The sequence below is a fragment of the Centrocercus urophasianus genome, unplaced genomic scaffold (genome assembly GCF_019232065.1).
Source record: "Centrocercus urophasianus isolate 14NV4802_14NV808 unplaced genomic scaffold, USGS_Curo_1.0 seq_22, whole genome shotgun sequence".
Classification (NCBI taxonomy): Eukaryota; Metazoa; Chordata; class Aves; order Galliformes; family Phasianidae; genus Centrocercus; species Centrocercus urophasianus.
In genome coordinates, this window is record NW_024884778.1 from 7,142,530 (window position 1) to 7,162,542 (window position 20,013).

General features: G+C 37.7%; 1 protein-coding gene and 1 long non-coding RNA gene across 4 annotated transcripts in view; one reads left to right on the forward strand and one right to left on the reverse strand.

Annotated features, from left to right (window-relative positions):
- Positions 1 to 275: 275 nt before the first annotated feature.
- Positions 276 to 14,613, reverse strand: LOC122162700. Its single transcript, XR_006169643.1, has 3 exons — positions 14,473 to 14,613; positions 8,189 to 8,245; positions 276 to 2,058 (listed from the first exon to the last, which is right to left on the reverse strand). It is a non-coding gene; the product is annotated as an uncharacterized LOC122162700 (long non-coding RNA).
- Positions 14,608 to 20,013, forward strand: part of FHIT (fragile histidine triad diadenosine triphosphatase) — a 507,230-nt gene continuing 501,824 nt past the window's right edge. Inside the window, exon 1 of one of the 3 annotated variants that reach the window (XM_042823261.1) lies at positions 14,608 to 14,696. Coding sequence is in view for 2 of the 3 variants with exons in the window: in XM_042823264.1 (XP_042679198.1) it covers positions 14,676 to 14,696 (21 nt within the window). In the remaining variant the exon portion in view is untranslated. The remainder of the gene's footprint in view (positions 14,697 to 20,013) is intronic. The other 2 variants (XM_042823264.1, XM_042823260.1) reach the window with 2 other exon arrangements.

A 20,013-nucleotide genomic window follows, 5' to 3' on the forward strand; every position in this document is an offset into this window, starting at 1 on the left:
ATTAGGCAAAACAAAAAAATGTTCTAAATACTCAGGAAATATGGTGACAACCAATTTGCACTGTTGGACATCATCTAAGTCTCCAGGGATCCCAAAGGCCACAGCTAACTGGATGCGTCCGGAGCGCTGCTGGAGAACAACACGGACATGCTTCAGAACACAATTCTACCTGGGAACAGTGAGAATCAGGGACAAGTGGCAACACATAGTAAGAAAGACACAAAAGCACTTATGGCTGTGCTCTTCTGAGGAGCAGTTTTTGTCCTGGAGTTAAGGTTAAAAATGGAACATTTGCATGTGTGCTTATGATCCCAAGAGCAGGTCAGAGCTTTTCTGTTCTACAGAAGCAGAGAACAGAAAAGCAGCCACAAAAAGTCTACATAAGAGACAGAAATTACTTTTCTGTTCCAGGATTAAGTGTATTCATCACATCATCTTAGCTAGAATTTTTGTGGCTTGGTTTCCTTTGTTTGGTTGCTTTGCATTAATATTAAAGGATGATTTTGCAAGGGGGGGGGGGGGGGGGCGAGAGAAAAGAAAGAATGTCTCTTGAGAAACAGAGATGCAAAGGAAAAAATCCTTTTGTTTGCAAGTGCATCAGACCTTGTAAAAGTATATAATCCATGGATCATTGGCACGATCAACTATAATGGCTCCAAAAGAGCCATTGTGTTAATGTTGCCTATGAGCACGAGTACTGCCTCTGCATACTAAAAAACCTCATGAAAATTTTAACAACATGTAGGTAGTGGGTAAGTGCAGCATGTAGTAGGCTTTAAAACTGAGAACACAGTACTATAAGTTTCATCAAAATGCAGAAGAAAAATTAAACTGAAATATAACCGCCAGCAAGATGTAACTGCTCAGGAACGTCTGATATTTTTTCACGGATAAAGTAACAGATTTTTGACAAAGGAAATGAAGTAAGTCTCATTTATCTGGACTTCACGAAGGCTTTTGATATAATACCATTTGGAAAATTACTGGTTAAGCAAGAGAAGTTGGGGAATAGTACAAGAAATCTAAAGTAGGCAAGGAAATATCTAAAGAAGAGATTACAATTTAAAGGGAAAATACTGCAGTGGAAGGAGCATGCTAATGGAGTTCTTCAAAGACTGATTTAATATTTCCATTAATAAGCATGACACAGAAAAGAAAAATATGGTAATGAAATTTCCTGAAAACAGAAATTTGGAAGATACCATCAACACAGAAAAGGACCAGAACAACATCATGTGAGACAATTTAGACAATCGATGATCTCAGAAATACAAATAGAATGGCATTTAATATTGCATACTGCAAAGACATGGGTTCAAAGACAAACAGAAGAATTTTTACTTTCATTTGGTAGAAACCCATAAAAGGACATCTGGGAGCCTCAATCAACTTCAAAATTGTTCTACAGACCAACATAAAGGAGCAATGAGAGAAGAAAACACCATTTTCATCTATATAAGGATGCTAGTAGAGTTAGGGAAATAGTAATGCAAACCTGATCTTTGATGTGATAGACATTTTGGGCACCAACAAGAAAGATTAATTCATAGTGACTAAAATGAGTAAAGAAAATGTAGAGAATTTGACTTATTTATCTAGTAAAATAATTCAGCAATGATTAATACTGAATGACATTAATCAAAAAGAGAGATGGACAAAGATAATAAATTTACAGTCTCATAAGAGTGGATTGCTACTTGCATCAAATGATGCACAATTATGTATTTACTATTGCATTTTCCATAGTAGGGAATGATGGCAACTTGCATGAAATTCTCCTTCTTTCACATTTTCCTCCTTTCTGAAATTCATTCTTCCTCAATCCTTTGGTGCCTAACCTTTTTCCATGAGGTCGGAGAGATGTCTATTAGATCCTTCTCAGCCAGTTTCTTCAGATTCTTTGGTTGAATATGATTTGGACTTTCTGAATCATAAATGTTTAAATTATCTAAATATTCCTTTACCTGCTTCTTATTAATCTTCTGGAAGATATTCCCAAAGCCTCATTAATATTTATCTCACCGAGCTCCGTGCTTCGTTCCTCTTTTATGATAAAGACTGAAAAAAAGCAGATTTTGAGCAATTCTTTTTTCTTTCTGGCCAGTATCAGCTGACCTTCCTTTTCATTCAGGATAATCTTTATTTTCTTTTATCCACAGTGTATTTATTTTCTTCATCTCTTCTCACAGTTTACGCCCTCAACTTGATTTTTATTTTGCCCTCTTTCTTCCTTATTATTATTTTTATATTATTTTCATTGTTCTGTATTACAGAAGTAGTTGCTTGTACTTATAGTTCTCATCCACTATACGTCCTTTTCCTTTCTTTTCTGAAAATGGAATGTGTTGTCACATTTATGATTAAGGGGTGTTTCTATGTAGAACTCATATATTAAAATGTGACGGCTTGATAAAAAATATTAAAATATGTACTTGACATATTTTTCATACATAGAGCCAAATAACAATAATCTCTATTTGATTTTGATAATCTGAAATTTGAAATAGTAATGAAAGGAGGGTTGTTAGATGCAAATGTTTGAATATGAACTCTGTATGAACAAACGTTGGCATTGCTAAAGCCTGTGACAATTTTGCCATTTGTTTCATTCAGATTAGGATTTTATTCTGGTTATGCACTTACACATAAATTTAACATTTAATTAATTAACATAAATTTAATTTTTAAATTGAAGTAGGCCCAGAACCTTAGTAGAAGCTGTAAAGCAATATATTATTCCTATGCCTAAGAGGAATTCTGAATTCCCTAAAAATGAAAGTTAATATGGAAAACAACAGACATGACATTAATGCCACAGAAGACAAAGTTTGTTATAAATAAAGTGGGCCCAGTTGTAGCTTCTTTAATTACAAAAAGCATTTCATTCAGAATCAGTGATAAATAAAACAAGAACTTCAGACTCTACATAAAAGAACTACTGGTAGACTACACTTCAAAGACTCAGCTACTCTTACAGGTTACTAACATGGATTGCTATTACTGTACTTCCATAATGCAGTTTCCATCTGGATTTAGCTTATGTTGTAGAAAACGCATGTTTGGAGAGAGATCTTGAGAATCTGTCTTACTGCTAGAATTTGTAGTTCCAGAAGAACGTGAAAACTGACATTCTATGAAGTCTGATAAGTAGAGATGCAATAGCACGAAAATTATGCTTATAAATAAAATATCATCAAAACCATTATTTTTTATATTGTTTATATTATCACCGTGCACAGTTTTCCACTGTTGCTTACGCCCAGCTCGTGAGATTCTTCACAGTAAAATAATTGATACTTTAAAGTCAGGAATATCAGCAATTGTTCAATTGTTCAACAGGCAGTTGTATGAGAGATGGCCATAACAGTGAGCTGAAGCTGTTCATCTGGGGTTTTTTATTTATTTTGATCTCTTGCCAGTGTTTGCATAGAATAAAATATATTAGCCAGTTTGTAGCATGGAAATAAATATAAACATCTATGATTGCACTGTCTGCATCTTTTCCCAAATGTTGGTGTGCCAGCAGGACACTTTCCAATTTGCTTGTCTTCTTTCTTATGTATGTAAAATCCCTTATCTACCAAGGATGACTAAAGTAATAGAGATATTATTAGGGCCCAATTAAATATAAAATGAAGATTCCTAAATATTTATGAAAAGATTGTTGAAAAATGCCCGTGATATTTAAGTAAATCACCAATTGTGGCTGTCAGCATTAAAAAATAAACACGTATGAGAAATGGGCCAGCTTATCACTATTTCTCCACTGTTGTGCAGCCGTAACTTCAGCAGTGTCTCTAGTGCAGTAAAGCATTACTGTGACCCACCAGGTGTAATACTGAGGTAAATACAACAATGGCTCAGAGCCTACTTCTTTCTACCAGACTTTTATGTGGCACAGTCAGTACTATCATTGAATATGTGAATGTATCAGCTAAAAGTCATATATTACAGCTGTTATCATCAGAAGCTATCAGAAAATGCTTCCTTCACAGCCTTTTTTTCCCCAATGGTTTTATGCTGGCACACCTTCACAGAGTGAAGCAAGGTAAAGCCAGCTGAAGTTCAAGCCCACCAGATGCCAGAGGTGCTCTCCTGCTGTAAGAGGAGAGAGTGGAAACAGGTATGCCTGCAATTACTGGGTGCTACTCGGTCTCTATCCCAGCCTCTTTGTTAAAGCACAATGTTTAAGAAGACCTCTGATCAAACACTGTGCTCCATTTCTCAGCCATTATTTCTTCACTGCATTTTCCTCCATGTCTCTGGAAAGTGGGATGTCTTTGTCATGCAAAGAGGAAAGAACGTGATCTAGGTTAGTTCTTACAAATCATCAGACCCACACTGTATCTTACTGAATATTAAATACAAAACAGATACAATTTATGGTGTGCTGCAAAAATGCACCACCCACCATAATGGACATAAAATTTATTTATATTTGTTTGGAAGTGAAATATTTCACCATGATAACAATACTCTATTATTTAATAGCATTCATGTTCGATTACAGGAACAGTGTATTGACTTCCAGAGTTAAAACCCCTGCTGCATTTGGGTTGTTATGCTCAGTTTTTTACAGTGATACTGTATGCAACATACTTCCTGCTGCTTAAGATTATGAAAATCTCCTTTCCTGCATGAAGTTCTTTGAGATTTCTAAGCCACAGATGACCACATTGCATACTTCAGAGAAAGGAGATTTTCTAAAGTGGGCTGTAATGTACACTTCAGAAGGCTTCCAAATATTCTAAGAACAAATCTAAAACAATTAATCAAACTCAAATCTAACATGGAAATCTCAGGTTAAAATTACCACTCAGCCTCTAGTGCTATCTTTTCCAATGAAATGTTTTCCAAAGAAGGAGTACAAGTATTTGAACTTACTCTTGACATTCTTCAGGTATTCTCATGCACAGCATTTGAGTGCAACATCTGCACTTTTTGTTATACCCACACACAGACAGGACTTCTATTGTATGCTAAATATATTAAAATTCAAATTATATTTTAAGGGAAAGAGACTGAAATGAGTTTATTAAATCTGTTTATTAAACATCCTATAAAAAAATTAGAGCACTTGGGGCTGGATTCTACTCCTTGTAAACACAGATCACGGTGAAGAGTAGAAGTGAGAAAGTAGGCAGCGGGAAAAAACACAGGGACTTTTTTTTTTTTTCAGCACAAGAATTTGGTTATGATTCCTTCTCTGTGCCCAAGGATTAGGATGCACACATTTGAACATTATAAATTCAGAACAGAGTATTCTTTTACTGAGGTTGGTTTCTCTCATTCCCATTGCCTTCGTACTCCATGTATCATGTTATGGTGTTACCTTATCGAGCTGCAAGCCCCTCTCTTAAAAGTATGGATTAGCTATCTGTGCATTCTACAGATTTAGAGAACAGAGAATCCTTCTGCATCTTATACCAGCTAGGACTTGTCTACTTGTAGCCTAAGCAGAATGCCAGACCAGGCTTAAAATCTGCCTACCTCTTTTAGCCATTTTTCTCAGTGTCAGACTGGGCAATATTCAACTCTACCAAAATAACACGGACAGATTTTTGCACCACTTATTTAGGGAAGAATGCTAAATTTCATTTAAATCTTCCCATGTGGCCTGATGATTGCAAAACAGGAATTTATCTGAATGTTTTTGTTGTCATTCTGTTGGCAATCAGTCTATGCTTGCTGTCTTGCCAACTAAGTGATCTTAAAAGTACTGTTTCCTGAGTAGCACCATTTTTCTCTGTAATTCTCTACTTGCTTCCCATGTTAATTTCTCTCTGCTTAGAAGCTTCCTATGAAAGCTATGCAGTTTCGCTTTGTAGTCTAATCTTTTTGTGCAAAAGGTATGAAAGCAAAAGCTCAATTTACTTTGAAGGCCTGTGAATTTCTCTACTTAATCATTACATTATAGAAGGTGAATAACTTCCTAGTGGATCCAGTCAGGAAGTTTATAAAAGATTGACTCTAATCCTTACACATCTTGGCCTTCCTCTTGAATTCAGCGATACCATTTCTGATTATACAGACTGGCTTTTTAATAAGGTTAGTTTTCAGTTGGCTTAGCTTACTCCTAGACAATTGCTGGGGAACACACAGCAGCAAAGAGTACTGATAAGAGCACAGTGCCAGCTATGGCTAATTACTGTGAATTACTGTGAATGTAACACTGTAAAACAATACACCTTGAGATTCCCCTCACCTCCAACCAGCAATAGGGGCAGCTTCCTTTGATATCCCAGTTTGAATTCCTCTCTAATCTCCAAAGGAAAATGGGAGAGAATAACATGGCAAGACTGAAATGAGACTGTGACTGTGACATGTGCTGCAAATTTTTGTTCTGGAATCTCACTCTTTGCATAGGGCTCTGCTGCTAATACATCCTTTCTGTATGCAGAAAACATTCCCAGATTAATGCCAGATGTAAAAACCCTATACTAACAGAGAAGACTGGTCACGGTGCTCTGTTAATCACAGAACATCTAAGCAAAGCTCCACAGGTTTCTTATTGAAAGAAATATTAGACAATTTGATGTGCCTTATTGAAATACACAACCATAAACAAGGTAACATATTACCAGAACTGTTGTTAACAATAAATTATTATTAATATCAATAAAACTAACAGAAATCTCTACAGACAAATCGAAAGCAAATAGATACCTCAAAGCAGTCACTCAATAAATGACTGTTGGGATGGAGTTCAATTACTCAATTTATTATTCTTCAAGTGATAATTCCTAAACATCCTGAAAAGGAGTTGAGAATGCTGTTTCATTATAGATGCCAAAGAGATCTTTACCAGTTGACTCATATCTGTGATTTATACTGGTTAGGAATGGCACAAAACCCAGGTTTCTTCAAGTCTGAATCTTAATCCTGACACCAGGTGTACAGGTTCCTCCTGCAGAACTCAGTTTCTACAAAGTCTGTACTCACACCCTGTATCTGTACTGTTATACTTCTACTCCAGAAGCATAATCTTCCCTCTCAGCAGTGATACTGTGATAGAGAGACAGTCTGGAGGATGGAAAGCAGAGGACTACTGCTCCCAGTTTGACATTGCCATATCTGGTACAAGTAAGGAATTTGGATTGGGAACAGACTATACGGATACAACTGTCTTTGCAACCACTCAGAACAATCTTGAGAAACGAGAGCTGGTTCCCATTTACCAAAAATTACAGTAATATCATCAGTTCCTCAGAGGTCAGAACATGTAATAAAATAGACTACAAGACAGTGTTTTACTACTGGTTAAAATCCGTTACTACATTTTTTTTTTCCCTAGGATATTTCCTTTGTTGAGTGTATATGTGCTCACAAAGGTATGTGAATATAAAGTTGACAAAGCCTACATTCACTCCCAAACACCCTCCCGCCACACAAAAATAAACCACCAGAGGAATCAAAAGAAGAAGAAATTTAAAAGTATTGCAATATCCCTTATCTACTAAAATCGGAACATTAAAAAATAAAAGCTTGAAACATCTAAATTATCCAGGGTTTGGGAAGTCTTCAATTTTCTTAGTTTTCTGTGCTCTGATCAAATAAGATTGGAAATGCATCTAAGTGGCTGCTGGCACAGCTATTTTCACCTCAAAACCTTTTTCACAAGCACTGAGAATTGTCAAAGGCTGAGTTACACCTTTGTTGATCTTTTATTATATTGTACTCAAGGTAAATTTTTCTCAAGTGACTTGTGGATTTAAAGGACAAGTTCTATACTGGACGAGTAGAACACATTAAAAAAAAAAGAAAAAACCCACAGATTGTTTTAAATCAGTGTTATTTATAAAAAAAAAAAGGTCACCAACAAAATGGAGATTTTATAAAAGTGAATTTTAGGAAAGTGAATCCAAACCAATAAGCAGTCCTTCAACATTAGCTCACCTGCTAATTTAAAATAAATTTTAACAACCCTATCATTAGTCTTGTCACTTCCAGTGAGATGCTTATATGAGAAATTCAGAGCACTTTCCTAGGTAAAACAGAGCTAGAAGCTGACTTAACATCTGGAATCTTCAAGAGGAAAATATAATTTAAGGCTTATCAAGATGAAAGCACTTTATATAAGAAATCTGAGATTTTATCTAAGTCCATATGAGCCATTCTCCTCACACAAAGCCTGTGTGTGAAGACCAGAGGTAACCTGCAGAAGAACAAAGATTGTATCAGTGCTTACCTATGTGCCTTCAGCGCTCAGCATCCTGCCACTTTGCTGCCTTTTGTTTCTTCCTTCCTAGTAAAGCACAGAACTTCATGAATAATAGACTTTGTACGATTTGAAAACATTATCTAAATTCTTTTGACATGCCATGTCATGCCATGTGCCAAAACAAAAGTAATTTTCCCTTCATCTTTCAAGTACTCCACTTTGATATATATGTCCCTTATAGCACCATGATATGAATGGTTTTTCCATTAATACCCACAACCGTTGTGTAACAACTTTTGAAGTTAACATACATGCTGTCCAGCCTTTACTTCTATGTTTAATTATATATGTTTTAGTTGCAGTGGTTCCTCACAGAATTGCCCAGCAGATTTTGAAGACTAAATGACCCTTCTGTAATGTATGAGATCTTCCTCACCTTTCTTTTTTTGTGATGAAGATCAAGCTCATTTTGTATTAAAAGGATTTTGCTTAAAGTTGTATTACTTACAAAGGCATGATGTACATTTTAATTTCTTTTACAAGCCTTGCTGAAAGAACTAAAATAAAACCTGAAACAAACAGAAAAACGTTCTTGTTGTTTTTAAAAAGAGGTAAGGAAATATTACCACAAGAGTTAGGAAAGTAATAAAGTATTTACAAAGCCATTTCTTTTTCCATCTTTCACAGTTATTATTCACTCTGTTATTAGCAGTCACTGAGGATATTAATCACTTATCTGTGATACCACATTTATGTTACCTTTGGAAAAGCCTCTTTGTGCACTCAGGCAGACAGCATTCTGAAGAACCATCATGTCTGAAATATGTGCAATTCCTATAGCCGTGATACAGCTCACTCAGTGTGTCCTTTTCCAGTAGCCTATGTTTGCAACACGGGCTGAGTGCTACAGTTATAAAGGTCATTGAATAATGCGAACAATCAATAGGTGTTCCTTTAAACCAGAGCGTCAGTAGAAGCCTTTCTTCATTTCTTTAATATGATCCTTGGAATTACAAACCAGTTAGCTTTCTGAGCTGTGCTTTTTCTCAAAACTGAACGCCCACACAACAGCTCTTTATGAATATTACGTACTTCTATAGTACATAGCTCTACAGCACTACATTCATCCAGTCGAGATCTTTTGAGGAAGGAATGAAGTGTGAGAAAACTAATCCTCTGTGGCTGTCCTCCATTTACGTCACGAGGGCAGTTTTAACTCCTGCTATCTGTATTTTCAGGCTAGAGACATATTCCAAAGTGGGAAAACCCTTATTGACCACATGTTCAACATACTAACTAAGCACAGCACCTCTCAGTTTTCCATATGAAGAAACATGCTTTCAAGGTCTTAATCTTTAAGTGTCTTGCACTTATTATTTTCATGTCCTGGATTTCTCAGATCTGACCTGGCTAAGATATCTGCTTGAAATAATTAAGAACAGAATGAAAGAAGATGAAGAAAGATGATGAGAACCCAAGTCTGGACGCAGACCTTACAACGCTTATGCAGCTGTTGTACGCAACAGTATGCAACAGTTACACAGCATTTATGTAAACTGAGTATCTTCACTTACTGGAAATACTTGGGTAAAGCAATCATGCACTAAGGAATGTCATTGTTCTTTAGTTTCAAACCACAAAATCAGCAGATTTGAAAGAGAAGTTTCCAAGTGTCAGTAAGCTAGGACTGCTCTTTGCTCATTCAAAGTTCATTGTTAGCCATCTAAAGAATTAGATCCTTTATTTAGTCTGTACTGATTAACTTCATTCTTGATGAAGGCAGCTGCTACTGCATGTGATGACAAACCAGACTCCCTGCTGTGCTGCAAAGTTCTCTGACTAACCGGCTGGTTTCCTGCTAGCCTCAATGGCCACACAGAACGAAAACAAGAACAGATTAAAGAGCCTTTGTTAGATTGAAAAATATTAACAGTTCTCCAAATCTGTCATTTTTCCTTATCAGTTATCCAAATGATTGCCATTTAGGGCTTATTTTGTGTTTTTTGTTGTTGCTGTTGTTGTTCAGCGTTGGTTTTACTTTTTGGTTGTTGTTCCTAACATTTATATACATTATCCAGCTGTGCTGATTTGAAAATTGGCATTTATATTTTAGTTATTGTTTGTATAGTAAAACACATGCCTATAACCCCACATCAATAAACCAGTTTATTTTTCAAGATAGGAGTGTTGTTTCAATTATCCTTTTGAAATGTTATACGTGGCATGCTGTAATTATACCTTGCCCATATATTTTGTAAAGTTTCCCATTGAACTGAGAAACTGCATTGTGCTCACAAAAACCAGTTTGTTGTGTTCACCGCATTAAGCATGCTGTGAAAGCTTGTCCCTTGTGCTCAAAATGTAAATTGGACATAGCTAATTGCATCTACCGCTGATGATCATGTTCAGCGAGTGCAGATTTCTGGAGGGAAATGTGCCCACGCTTCTCCTCATGCTTAGATATAAGTGTGAGTCCTCCTTCAGATATGCTTTGTTGTTGGCAAGGTTAGACTTCACTGCCAGCATTTCTTATGAAAAACAAAAACATTTTGTACTCTACTTGTTGATATAAGCCTGGAAATGTTTTGGGTTTTTTTTTTCTGTATCGGATGTAGAATACTTCTCATTACATTTTGTACAAAACCCACTTGCTGAAATCTTAAGTGATGAAACCCTATCCGTAAAGTAGAAGTGACACTATTTGCTTATGCTGTTTGTAGATTCCTTCAATCAAGACAGAGGTACAAGGTGTAACTTAAAGAGAGGTTGCAGTTCTGTGGTCAGCAGCTGCAACAGCTGAGGTAGTGAAGAGGAAAGTCCATAAAAGGGTGGGGTGCTCTTACTGAAAAGACAGCTTCATTTGTAGAAGCTTTGTGGGTCCAGCCACGGGAAATGCTCAGGATGTAAACTGAGCAGACATCTGGTGATGACAAGCTACCAGGGAGGAATTAATGACTGGCTTCACAGAAGGGGCTGTTTTGGTTAGATGTTGTATCATTCTTACTCTGCCAAAACCATGAATATGGCTCCCATTTTTGACTAAAAGAGAAATGACTAATAGTGAGTTAGATAAAACGGCCAATTGGTCTTAAAGAAGTAGATGTTGACCAGCGGTTTCAAGAAAATACCTAGTAAGAACAAATCTGCATCAGTAATGAAGAAGGAACCAGGGGGCTTCTGCTGCTCAGGGTGTGACAGGGAATTGGTCAGCTGTTGTTGAGCAACTGTTGTGCAGCACTTGTTTTGTACGTTCTTCTATTATTACTATTATTATTATTCCCTTCCTTTTCTATCCTATTAAACTGTCTTTACCTCAGCCCACAAGGTTTAGCTTTTTTCCAGTTCTCTCTCCCATCCTACTGAGGGGGAGGGAATGAAGGGCTGCGTGGTACTTGCTGCCTGAAGCCTGACTGGTTGAAAACAAAAATGAAGAACGATGACACTTCAAGATATTGATTCACTAATTTTAATTACTACAACATCGTTACTCCTTCAGAACTACAATGTTCCTATTTCTTGCATACACAACAAATGTTAAGGATTAAGACAAAGGACAGCTTGTTTGAAAATAAGCGGTTTGTAACATCCTCGCTTTAGGACTTGTAGTTTAAGATAAAAGTAGTTTCAAAGTGGAAGCAACAGAATTCAGTGAAAAATAAACTACAGTTTCTGCACAGCACAGAGCCAGACAGGCTCTCATGTATCACTGTGCAGGTAGAACAGCTGTTCTAAGGGCTTGACTTACTGAAGCTGCAAGATTGGGAAGATATTAAGGGCTCCTTCTGCTATGGATTAGAGGGAGAGAAAAAAAGTTTTGTTTCTGCATAAGTATAAAGGAGCTCAGTCTAAGTGAAGAAAGCACTCTGTCCCATAGAACAAATAAGCAGTAGTGAGCTGAAAGTTTTCCTGGGATCTCTACTCATTTTTTAGTCAAGAGATTTCATGTTCAGTTGAATGTTAAGAGGCAGATTATCTAGAAACACACTTCACTTTTGCTTATGTATTGCATTTGTTTCTTTTCTGTTAATAGCAGAATATTAAAGCTATTTTTTTGGTAAGCAAAAGCTTCTGCTCCAGGAGAAACCCACCTCTTCATCTGCTTTTTACATATTTTAGCAGTTGCACATATTTATGTAACATATAATCTCTGGTTACAGACAGATTGCAATGGTAGAAATTGAGAATTATGACTAGAGCTCTTTGAAGACATTAGGATTTGCAGTTTGTTTTCAACACTGTAGAAAAATATTCAGGGCTCTTCCTTCTTTTGTTAGTTTTAAAACTTCCTGACAAACTTAATCTGATTTTCTGACATGCTGCTTTACTGAAGGCTAATTTCTATTCAGCATATGCTTCAGTACAATGTTTGTGTTCACAGCGTTGCCTGGGACAACAAAACAGTCTTAAATCTTTATCTTTGCTTGCTTGCAAGTTCTCAAAAGAGAGAATATATTTGATCAGTGCTTTAAAATACTGTGTAGAAAATGAGAGGCAACATGCATAAAAATATAAATGAGCACTTTTTCATCAGGGCTGATGAACACATCATCTCACACACTACCTCTTGATTTGAATGGTATTCCACTTGACAGTGGCAGTGAAACTGCCTATGTAGACATTAAGAACGACAGTATTTGCTTTTACCAGTGATACAGTCTCCTTAACAATTAATGGCAGTAGAGCATATCACAAAGGGAAATGTAAGATCCTTGCAAGGTGGGATGACCAGAAAAGTCAAATAACTTAAAGGCAGTGAGGTGATTCTGATTAAGCTGTTGAAGTGACTGACTTCACTTTATTTGTTTTCCTTTATGACAAATTGAGTCAATTTGGAGAAATAGCATCTCTGCTATTTGCCTGCTGTATATATTAACTTAGTTGAGTGAGATCAATAAGACACGAAGAAAACTATCAAATCAGTGCAAGGTAATAAAATCAATGCACAACTGTAATGTCATTAACAACACTAGGAACTCTTGTTAGGACTTCTAGAAAGTACACAGTAACCTTCAGAGAGTCAAAATTTACTACATAGAAAGTAGAATTTGTGATAACCTCATAACTTGTGGGAAAGAGCTGTATGTCATCCAGCCTCTAAGTGCAGAAGATAATCATTAACAATTGTACAAAAGCAATCCAGTACCAGCAAAATACTTGTACCAGATATGGGAATGGTAAACACAGCTTTTGTAAACAAAATAAATACTTAGTATGTTTCTCAGAACCAAGTAGATATACACCAAGAAAAGCTGCAAGCAGTGGATTATCAGTTGTGTAATCGTACAAGACAGGTGTATGCACTGTAAAAGGGACATATCTGGGGTAGCTTTGCTGGCAGTTGACACAAGGGAGCTGTTACTGTGCACCATCATGAAGGGCTAGCAAAACGTGTAACAGCAGGGGGAATTAATACTGTCATTTCTGCATGCAGTGACTTTGGGGATTAGGCAGGGGATTCCTTGCTGTATGGAAGTACAGATATTGAGGCACCATTCATGACAGTAGCATCAAAGGGGAATCTTGGGTCTCCTGGTATTAATAATAAGGACACTTGGCATCACACGTATGGGTAGGTGACAACATTGTCTTCAGCGTAAGTAAAACACTAAGCTATGATACTTGGAATACTGGCCATTAATACTGTACTGTCTCCAGCAAATATATCGAATTTATCTTCCATTGGTTCTACTCATTTCCTTTGGAATATAAAATAAAGTTCAAGGTTTTGGGCTTGAGGCCAGCATATCTGATTGTCCAAAGTGCAGCCATTTGACAGTAATGTTCAGCATCTACAATTCATATACATTAAATTATCTGTCTAAGAAAGAGAACTTTCTCAGACACCGGGCTGAAGACCAATTCTACAGACCAAAGAAGCTTTACTTTATGCTGTAAGGCCTTGTCTTCACTACAAACACCCAGATCAAGAGAAACAAAGACAGCTATTGACCAGGTTTCTTCCCTTTAGGAAAAGGTTGGTGGGACAACTCCTTTACAGCAGAGCTGATCGCAGAGCTGGAGGCTCTGCTCAGCAGTGGGCTGCTGCTGCTGGCTGTCTTTTGTGGCTCCGATGCACAACTGAAGAGTACTGAAATTCAGCTGAGAAATCAGCGCTGCCTGCACGGAGCCTCACTATCACTGCAAAGACCGCCAGCAGAAAGGAAAACCGACAGCATTTCAACACAACCTAAGCTATCTCCAGCGTGCACCAAAAGCAGGGAATCGGCAACACCAGCAGGCGCGCGCTGTGACGCTCGTTTCTATACCCGCAACGGCGGGGCTCCGAGAAGTCAAGAGCGGCACCCACGCACCTTGAGGGAATCTTTACACACTATCAGCTCCGCGAGCAGCTGAGTCCCAGGCGGGCACGAGGCGGTGGGCACGAGACTACCAGCTGGTCAGGCTGACGGACCGCGCACCGCCCAAACACCACACGCGGCCGCCACCGAGCACCGACCCGCCCCTCAGCTGCTGTGAGTCGCCGTCGGCACACCCCTTTCCGCCGGAGTGACGCATGCGTGCTAGGAGACGGAGTGTAAGTCTCCATTTTGTGTTAATTTCCTTCCGGGTGCCGCTGGGTTTTCCAGCGGGAGGAGGAGGAGGAAGAGGAGGGGGCGGCTGCTGATGAGAGTTGGGTGGGAAGCGCCGTGCTGTTCTGTGCGCCGTTCCTCTCAGGGCTGAGCGCTGCACCTGCGGCGTTACCCGCCCCGCGCTGGGCTGCAGGCTGCCTCTCCGCTCCCTTGTTCTTCCCCTTTTTCCTCCGAGCTGGGCGCTCTGAAATTTTTTGGATGTGTTTCGCACTGGTTTCCTGGCTGGGAAATCTCAGGTGCCTGGGCACGACCCCTCGCGTGGGGCGGCTGGGGTGGGTGAGGTGCGTGCAGCCCCTCGTGCTCCGGAGGATGGCACGTGGCTGAGGCACGGCTCTGCAAGTTCGTGATGAATCCCTGAAGAAACGACTGGAATCTTAACGGGAGATGGGAGGGCGACGTAGTTTAGTTGCCTTTTGTAGGGAGGAAAAAAAAAAATACTGTGAGAGGTGTTCAGCTCAGGGTGGTCAGCTGCAAGCTGTGCTTGCTCTGAAGAAAGGAGAAAAAGAACTGCTTTAAATGACCCTTTGGGGAATGTTTGTAGATAACTTTAAATGATGATGATGTTAAAAAGAGGAGAATATGAAGTACAATTCGAAGAGCTGCACACAGTGTGTTATCTGAAGGCAGGTTTCTCATTAACTTATTTCCTAATGCTGGATGTCAGTGATTCAAATAAAACATTCTGGAATATTCCTTAGATCTCGGCTGCTTAATTTGAAATTGAGTCACAGAAATGCCTAGTAGAAAAAGTGCATGAAACACTTAACCTTTTTCCTCAGGGCAGGATGTCTGTTATCTCCAGCACATAGGAGCTGCCTTGATTTCATAACCTGAGTTTGTATTTCCCCTCAAATGCATTTTTAATTTTTCTGAGTGTTCTTAAATCTTTGATTGACGGTGGGGAACCATTTCTGCTTTTAAAAGTTGCATTCTGTGTGCTGGAAAATGCACACACATTGCTTTGCTGCCTTTGAGTGCTAGGTGTGGTGTGCTCATAAAGCTGAATTTGGTTCAGTTGTCAATTCTGGCACTTACTAGGAGACCTTCAGCTGTGTTCCTTTGGTTTGTGTGTGTTTTTTTCCCCCTGCTTTTGAAGATGGGTTGGTAATGTTTGGGCAGAACCACTGTTAATTTCATTTAATATCTGCTGTATAGCACTTCTTTAGTAAGTTCTTACTAAAGCTTTTCAAAACATGCGGTTTGTATTAATGCTATATTGTTATTATAATCTTGGGGAATCCCAGAAGAGACAGCAACACCCGAAAACTGTAGAGCCTACCTGTTCTGTTTTTAATTCTTACACAAAAGCTTTTTAAGTTGAGTCCATTTTTCAGGCATTCAACTTTTTGTCATTCTGTTAGCACCATTAGGTGTGTATCTCTAGGTGAGTTGCAGGGAGAAGAGTGTTAAAGTAAAGCTGTTGTAGTAGTCAAAAATTTAGGTTGATAGCCTTCGAATTTTATGCTTGCAGCTTCTGTTGACTTTATTAGCGACCAAGTTAATGCTTTTACGTTTTGGGAAAATTGGCAGATACAGAAATGATAGTGGAAATAATGGCTTGGGTCAACTCATATAATTTCAGGTTGGGAATAGGATTATCCCCTTGTCTTGCATATTATAACTGTGTGTGTACTTTATAGGATTTGCAGTTTCACAGTTACAGTGTATAATCCTGTCATATTCATTTTGTCATCTGTCACACGAATCCTTTTGTGCACTTGCAGTAAATAGAATTACTGAATTTTGTGAATGTCATTCTTTCTTCTCTGCTGTGACAACAGATTTATTTATTTCCATTACAAATACATAAAATTACACACGTAGATGTAACTGCCTTTCTCAGAAAGTTGAAAATATTGCCGCTTTTGAGCCTTGTCAGCTGATCTGTGTATAGAATGTGTGCATATTAACAGCTTCAAACAAATCAGGAATGTTTACTGCTAAGTGGCCCAAGTATTGATTATTAAGTTGGTGACAAAACTTGTGTTGACTTCTACAACTCAAGTTGTAATATTACAATTATTCTTAAATAGGAGCTTCTTATTCCCAATGAATTTGGTGCCAGTCTATAAGCAATGTTTTTATTTTGTGCATTATGGTTCATTCTTTTACCTGATTTTAATTTGTATTCCCAATATCATCTGTATTATCATCATCTTTTTTGTTTTAATTATAGCTTAAACATCTTGTTTATCTTAGCATGGATTCGTTGCACTTATATTTCAACTGTTCTTAGAAGGTTGCATGTTTTTGTTGCTTTGCTATTCCCATTAGCAGTAGGAGAAAATGCACACCTTAGAGAAGTTTTTAATGTATTATATTTGGTCATCCGAAGTAAGTATAAAATGAGGATATAAGGAACTGCTTCACAACCTTCATCAGTTTTAAGTTTTACTAGTAAAATTGCAACTTGCTTTAGTTGAACTTGATTCCCATGCTTTTGTTGGTTGTCTCTGCAAGTTGGAACTGGTCCTGTTTATGGCTCTCCAGTTGATGTGGTTTTACTGGTGAGTAAAAGCAGTTTTCTTGCTGTCTCAGAGGCCAGTATATTAATGACACAGCAGCTGAAAGAGCTTCTGCAGCAGTCCTTAATTAAGGAGGTTGGGGTGGGGCGAATCAGGAGTAGATTTAACAGCTGTGTATTTTGACTGTGTGCCTACGAGGAACAGATTGGACGCTTGCTGCTTAAAAGAAGTCTCCTCTTCGTAATTCAGGCACTTACAAGGGAAATCCTGTACCATAAATGGATCCTAAGGGCATATTCAGTAAAATGTAATACTTCAGTGAATTGTGTTGGACCAATACGTCAGTATTGGACCAGGAGGGCTGAGGTTATCTTCAGAAAGTGTAGGTGGGTTCCTGCAGGTGGTTCAGGATGGCAGTAAAGACTGTTTTTGAGTAGGTAAAGGAGCTGTTTGTAATCTTGTGGTCCAAAATAGAGAAAATGTTTATTTACGTCTTGCAATTAGAAGTTTTTGATGTTAATCAGAATATGTTTTTCTCCCAGTGATACCTAATACTCCTGTTACAGCTCACCAAACTTGCAGTGTAATGCATCTAGTTGAGGAGCTCCTTTCATCTATCAGTACTCCAAAGTATAGATTTTCTGTATTTGCGCAGTAGTGCTCCCTGTTATTGGATCAAAATAAGACTGTGACTTAGGGTAGCAATAGTCAAAAGCATTTAAATTAATTCTTCTGAAGATTTTTTTTCTTTTTTTTTTTTTTTTATCCTTAGCATTTGCACAGATTTGTGAAGGCTTTAAGTTTCTAAGGATCTGATATTGGCCTTGGAAGGTATTAGGAAATCATTGCATACTGACTTATTTGTCCTGTTCACTTTAATGGCATTATGCAAGTACTGAAAATTAGGTACCATCTTAACTGGTGTGCTGGATTAATGTGCAAGTCTTATCTGAAAAACAGAGACAATGAATGCATGTTAGAAAGCTCTAGGTAACATATAAGGCTCAAATTTTCATTCAGTTTATATTAAGACTGGAAATCGGTGTTCTGTTAATAAGAACAGTGTTGTGATGCCCTGGACTGATGGTGTGTGAAGTATTTGATAGTTTTTTTGGATGGGGCAATCAGTTTTAAATGACATTTGTGCTTTATTGTTGTTCTTAATGGTCACTAAAATGAAATGGTGCTGGATTTTCTGTGGTTTCTTTTTGTCATTATTTTGTTCTTTTTGATGCTGTACCTGATTTGTACTGCCTTCTTGATATTCCACCTTCAAAAACATTCATTAATTTCATATGCTTTACCCATGATCTTTGGCATCTCAATGAATCAAAACCGGTACCTTCATTACACGCTTATTTAATATACAGCAGCAGAGTAACCAAGCTGACAAGTCTTTAGATTCTTATGTGAAAGGATTTTGAAATTACATTTGCAGGGAAATACATGCCTCCTTTTTATTGTGCGAGGACACCTAATGATTTCAGGCTTCCAGTCTCTTTTTAGTGTATGTATTGTTATTAAATATTTAAGAATGATACAGTTGTGATGCATACTATTTCAGAATAGCAGAATTTTATTCATTATGGAGGAGTTTTCAGGTCAAATTTTACTTGAAAACATCCAGTTTTGGAAGGAAATAGGAGGAGAGGACATAAAGGAGCTTGTCCAAATATAAGGTTTAAATATCTCTTCCATCAGCTTTGTTTAGGGAGGTGCTTTGCTGAGGAAAACATGCATTCGTATTTGAGACATTAGGTGTGTGTATTTATGGGGAAGTCAAAATACAAACGTGGACATCTTAAATCAAGTGTTAATAGCCTCCCCAGCATTCAGTAGAAAACTTCATGACCTTAGACCACAGTCTATGCCAGCTTTCACTGAAGAGATACTTAATTTATCCTGTAGCAGCAGTGATATTACTTCATGAAATTATTGCTTTTTTGGACTGTTGCTGTATGTAGATTGACTACTATTTTTGGTTCAGTTACCATTACAAATTTGTATGAGAGTAGCCATTTGTTTATTAGGTAAGAACTATTATACAATAAACTAATAAATATTCAAAAGCTATTAATTATAATGGATGTTGACTGTATTATATAGTAAGTATTGAGATTTTTCAAATGATAAATAATTATAGATGTATTGTATTTGCTGTGTACTGACTTTGGGAAGGAGGTGTTCTTGGCAGTTGGACTGTAATCCTTTGTTCATTGTATGTAGGTCATTCTGAAAGTAACGCCTCCTATTTATTTTCCTGCAAAAGGCAACAGATACAAAAAGCACAATAACACTGTTTGATAGAGCAAATACTCAGCTGCAAATGACTGTTTTTCAGTATAGTCACTACCATTGGCTTTATGCATTCTGCAGTGATGAACAAGAGCCTGCACGCTTATGGGTGGAAGGGTGCAACCCCTACTGCTACCCCACCAAAATCTGCCTGCAAAGTCCTGGGCCTACATAACAAAAGGAGGCATTACTTCTGGAGCAGTCTACAGTTAATATCTGTGACTGTAACAAAATGAGAGTTAATCTTTTCATCTGTTACGTAAAAGTGTTGGATTTAAATAGGAAACATTTAACTGTGGTTGGATGTTCGTGAGGCAGAGTGCAAAAAATCTTCCTGCGTTTTCTGAAGTCAGGTTGCTGCACTTCAACACAGACTAAGTAGGGCATTTTAGTATGGCTGTTTTTAAAGGAACAGGCAAATAAAGGGGAGGAGCTTTCTTAGGAAAACAAATATTTTTAGAGTACTTATATGCCTGAAGACATAGGCAGGTGTTTTAAAATT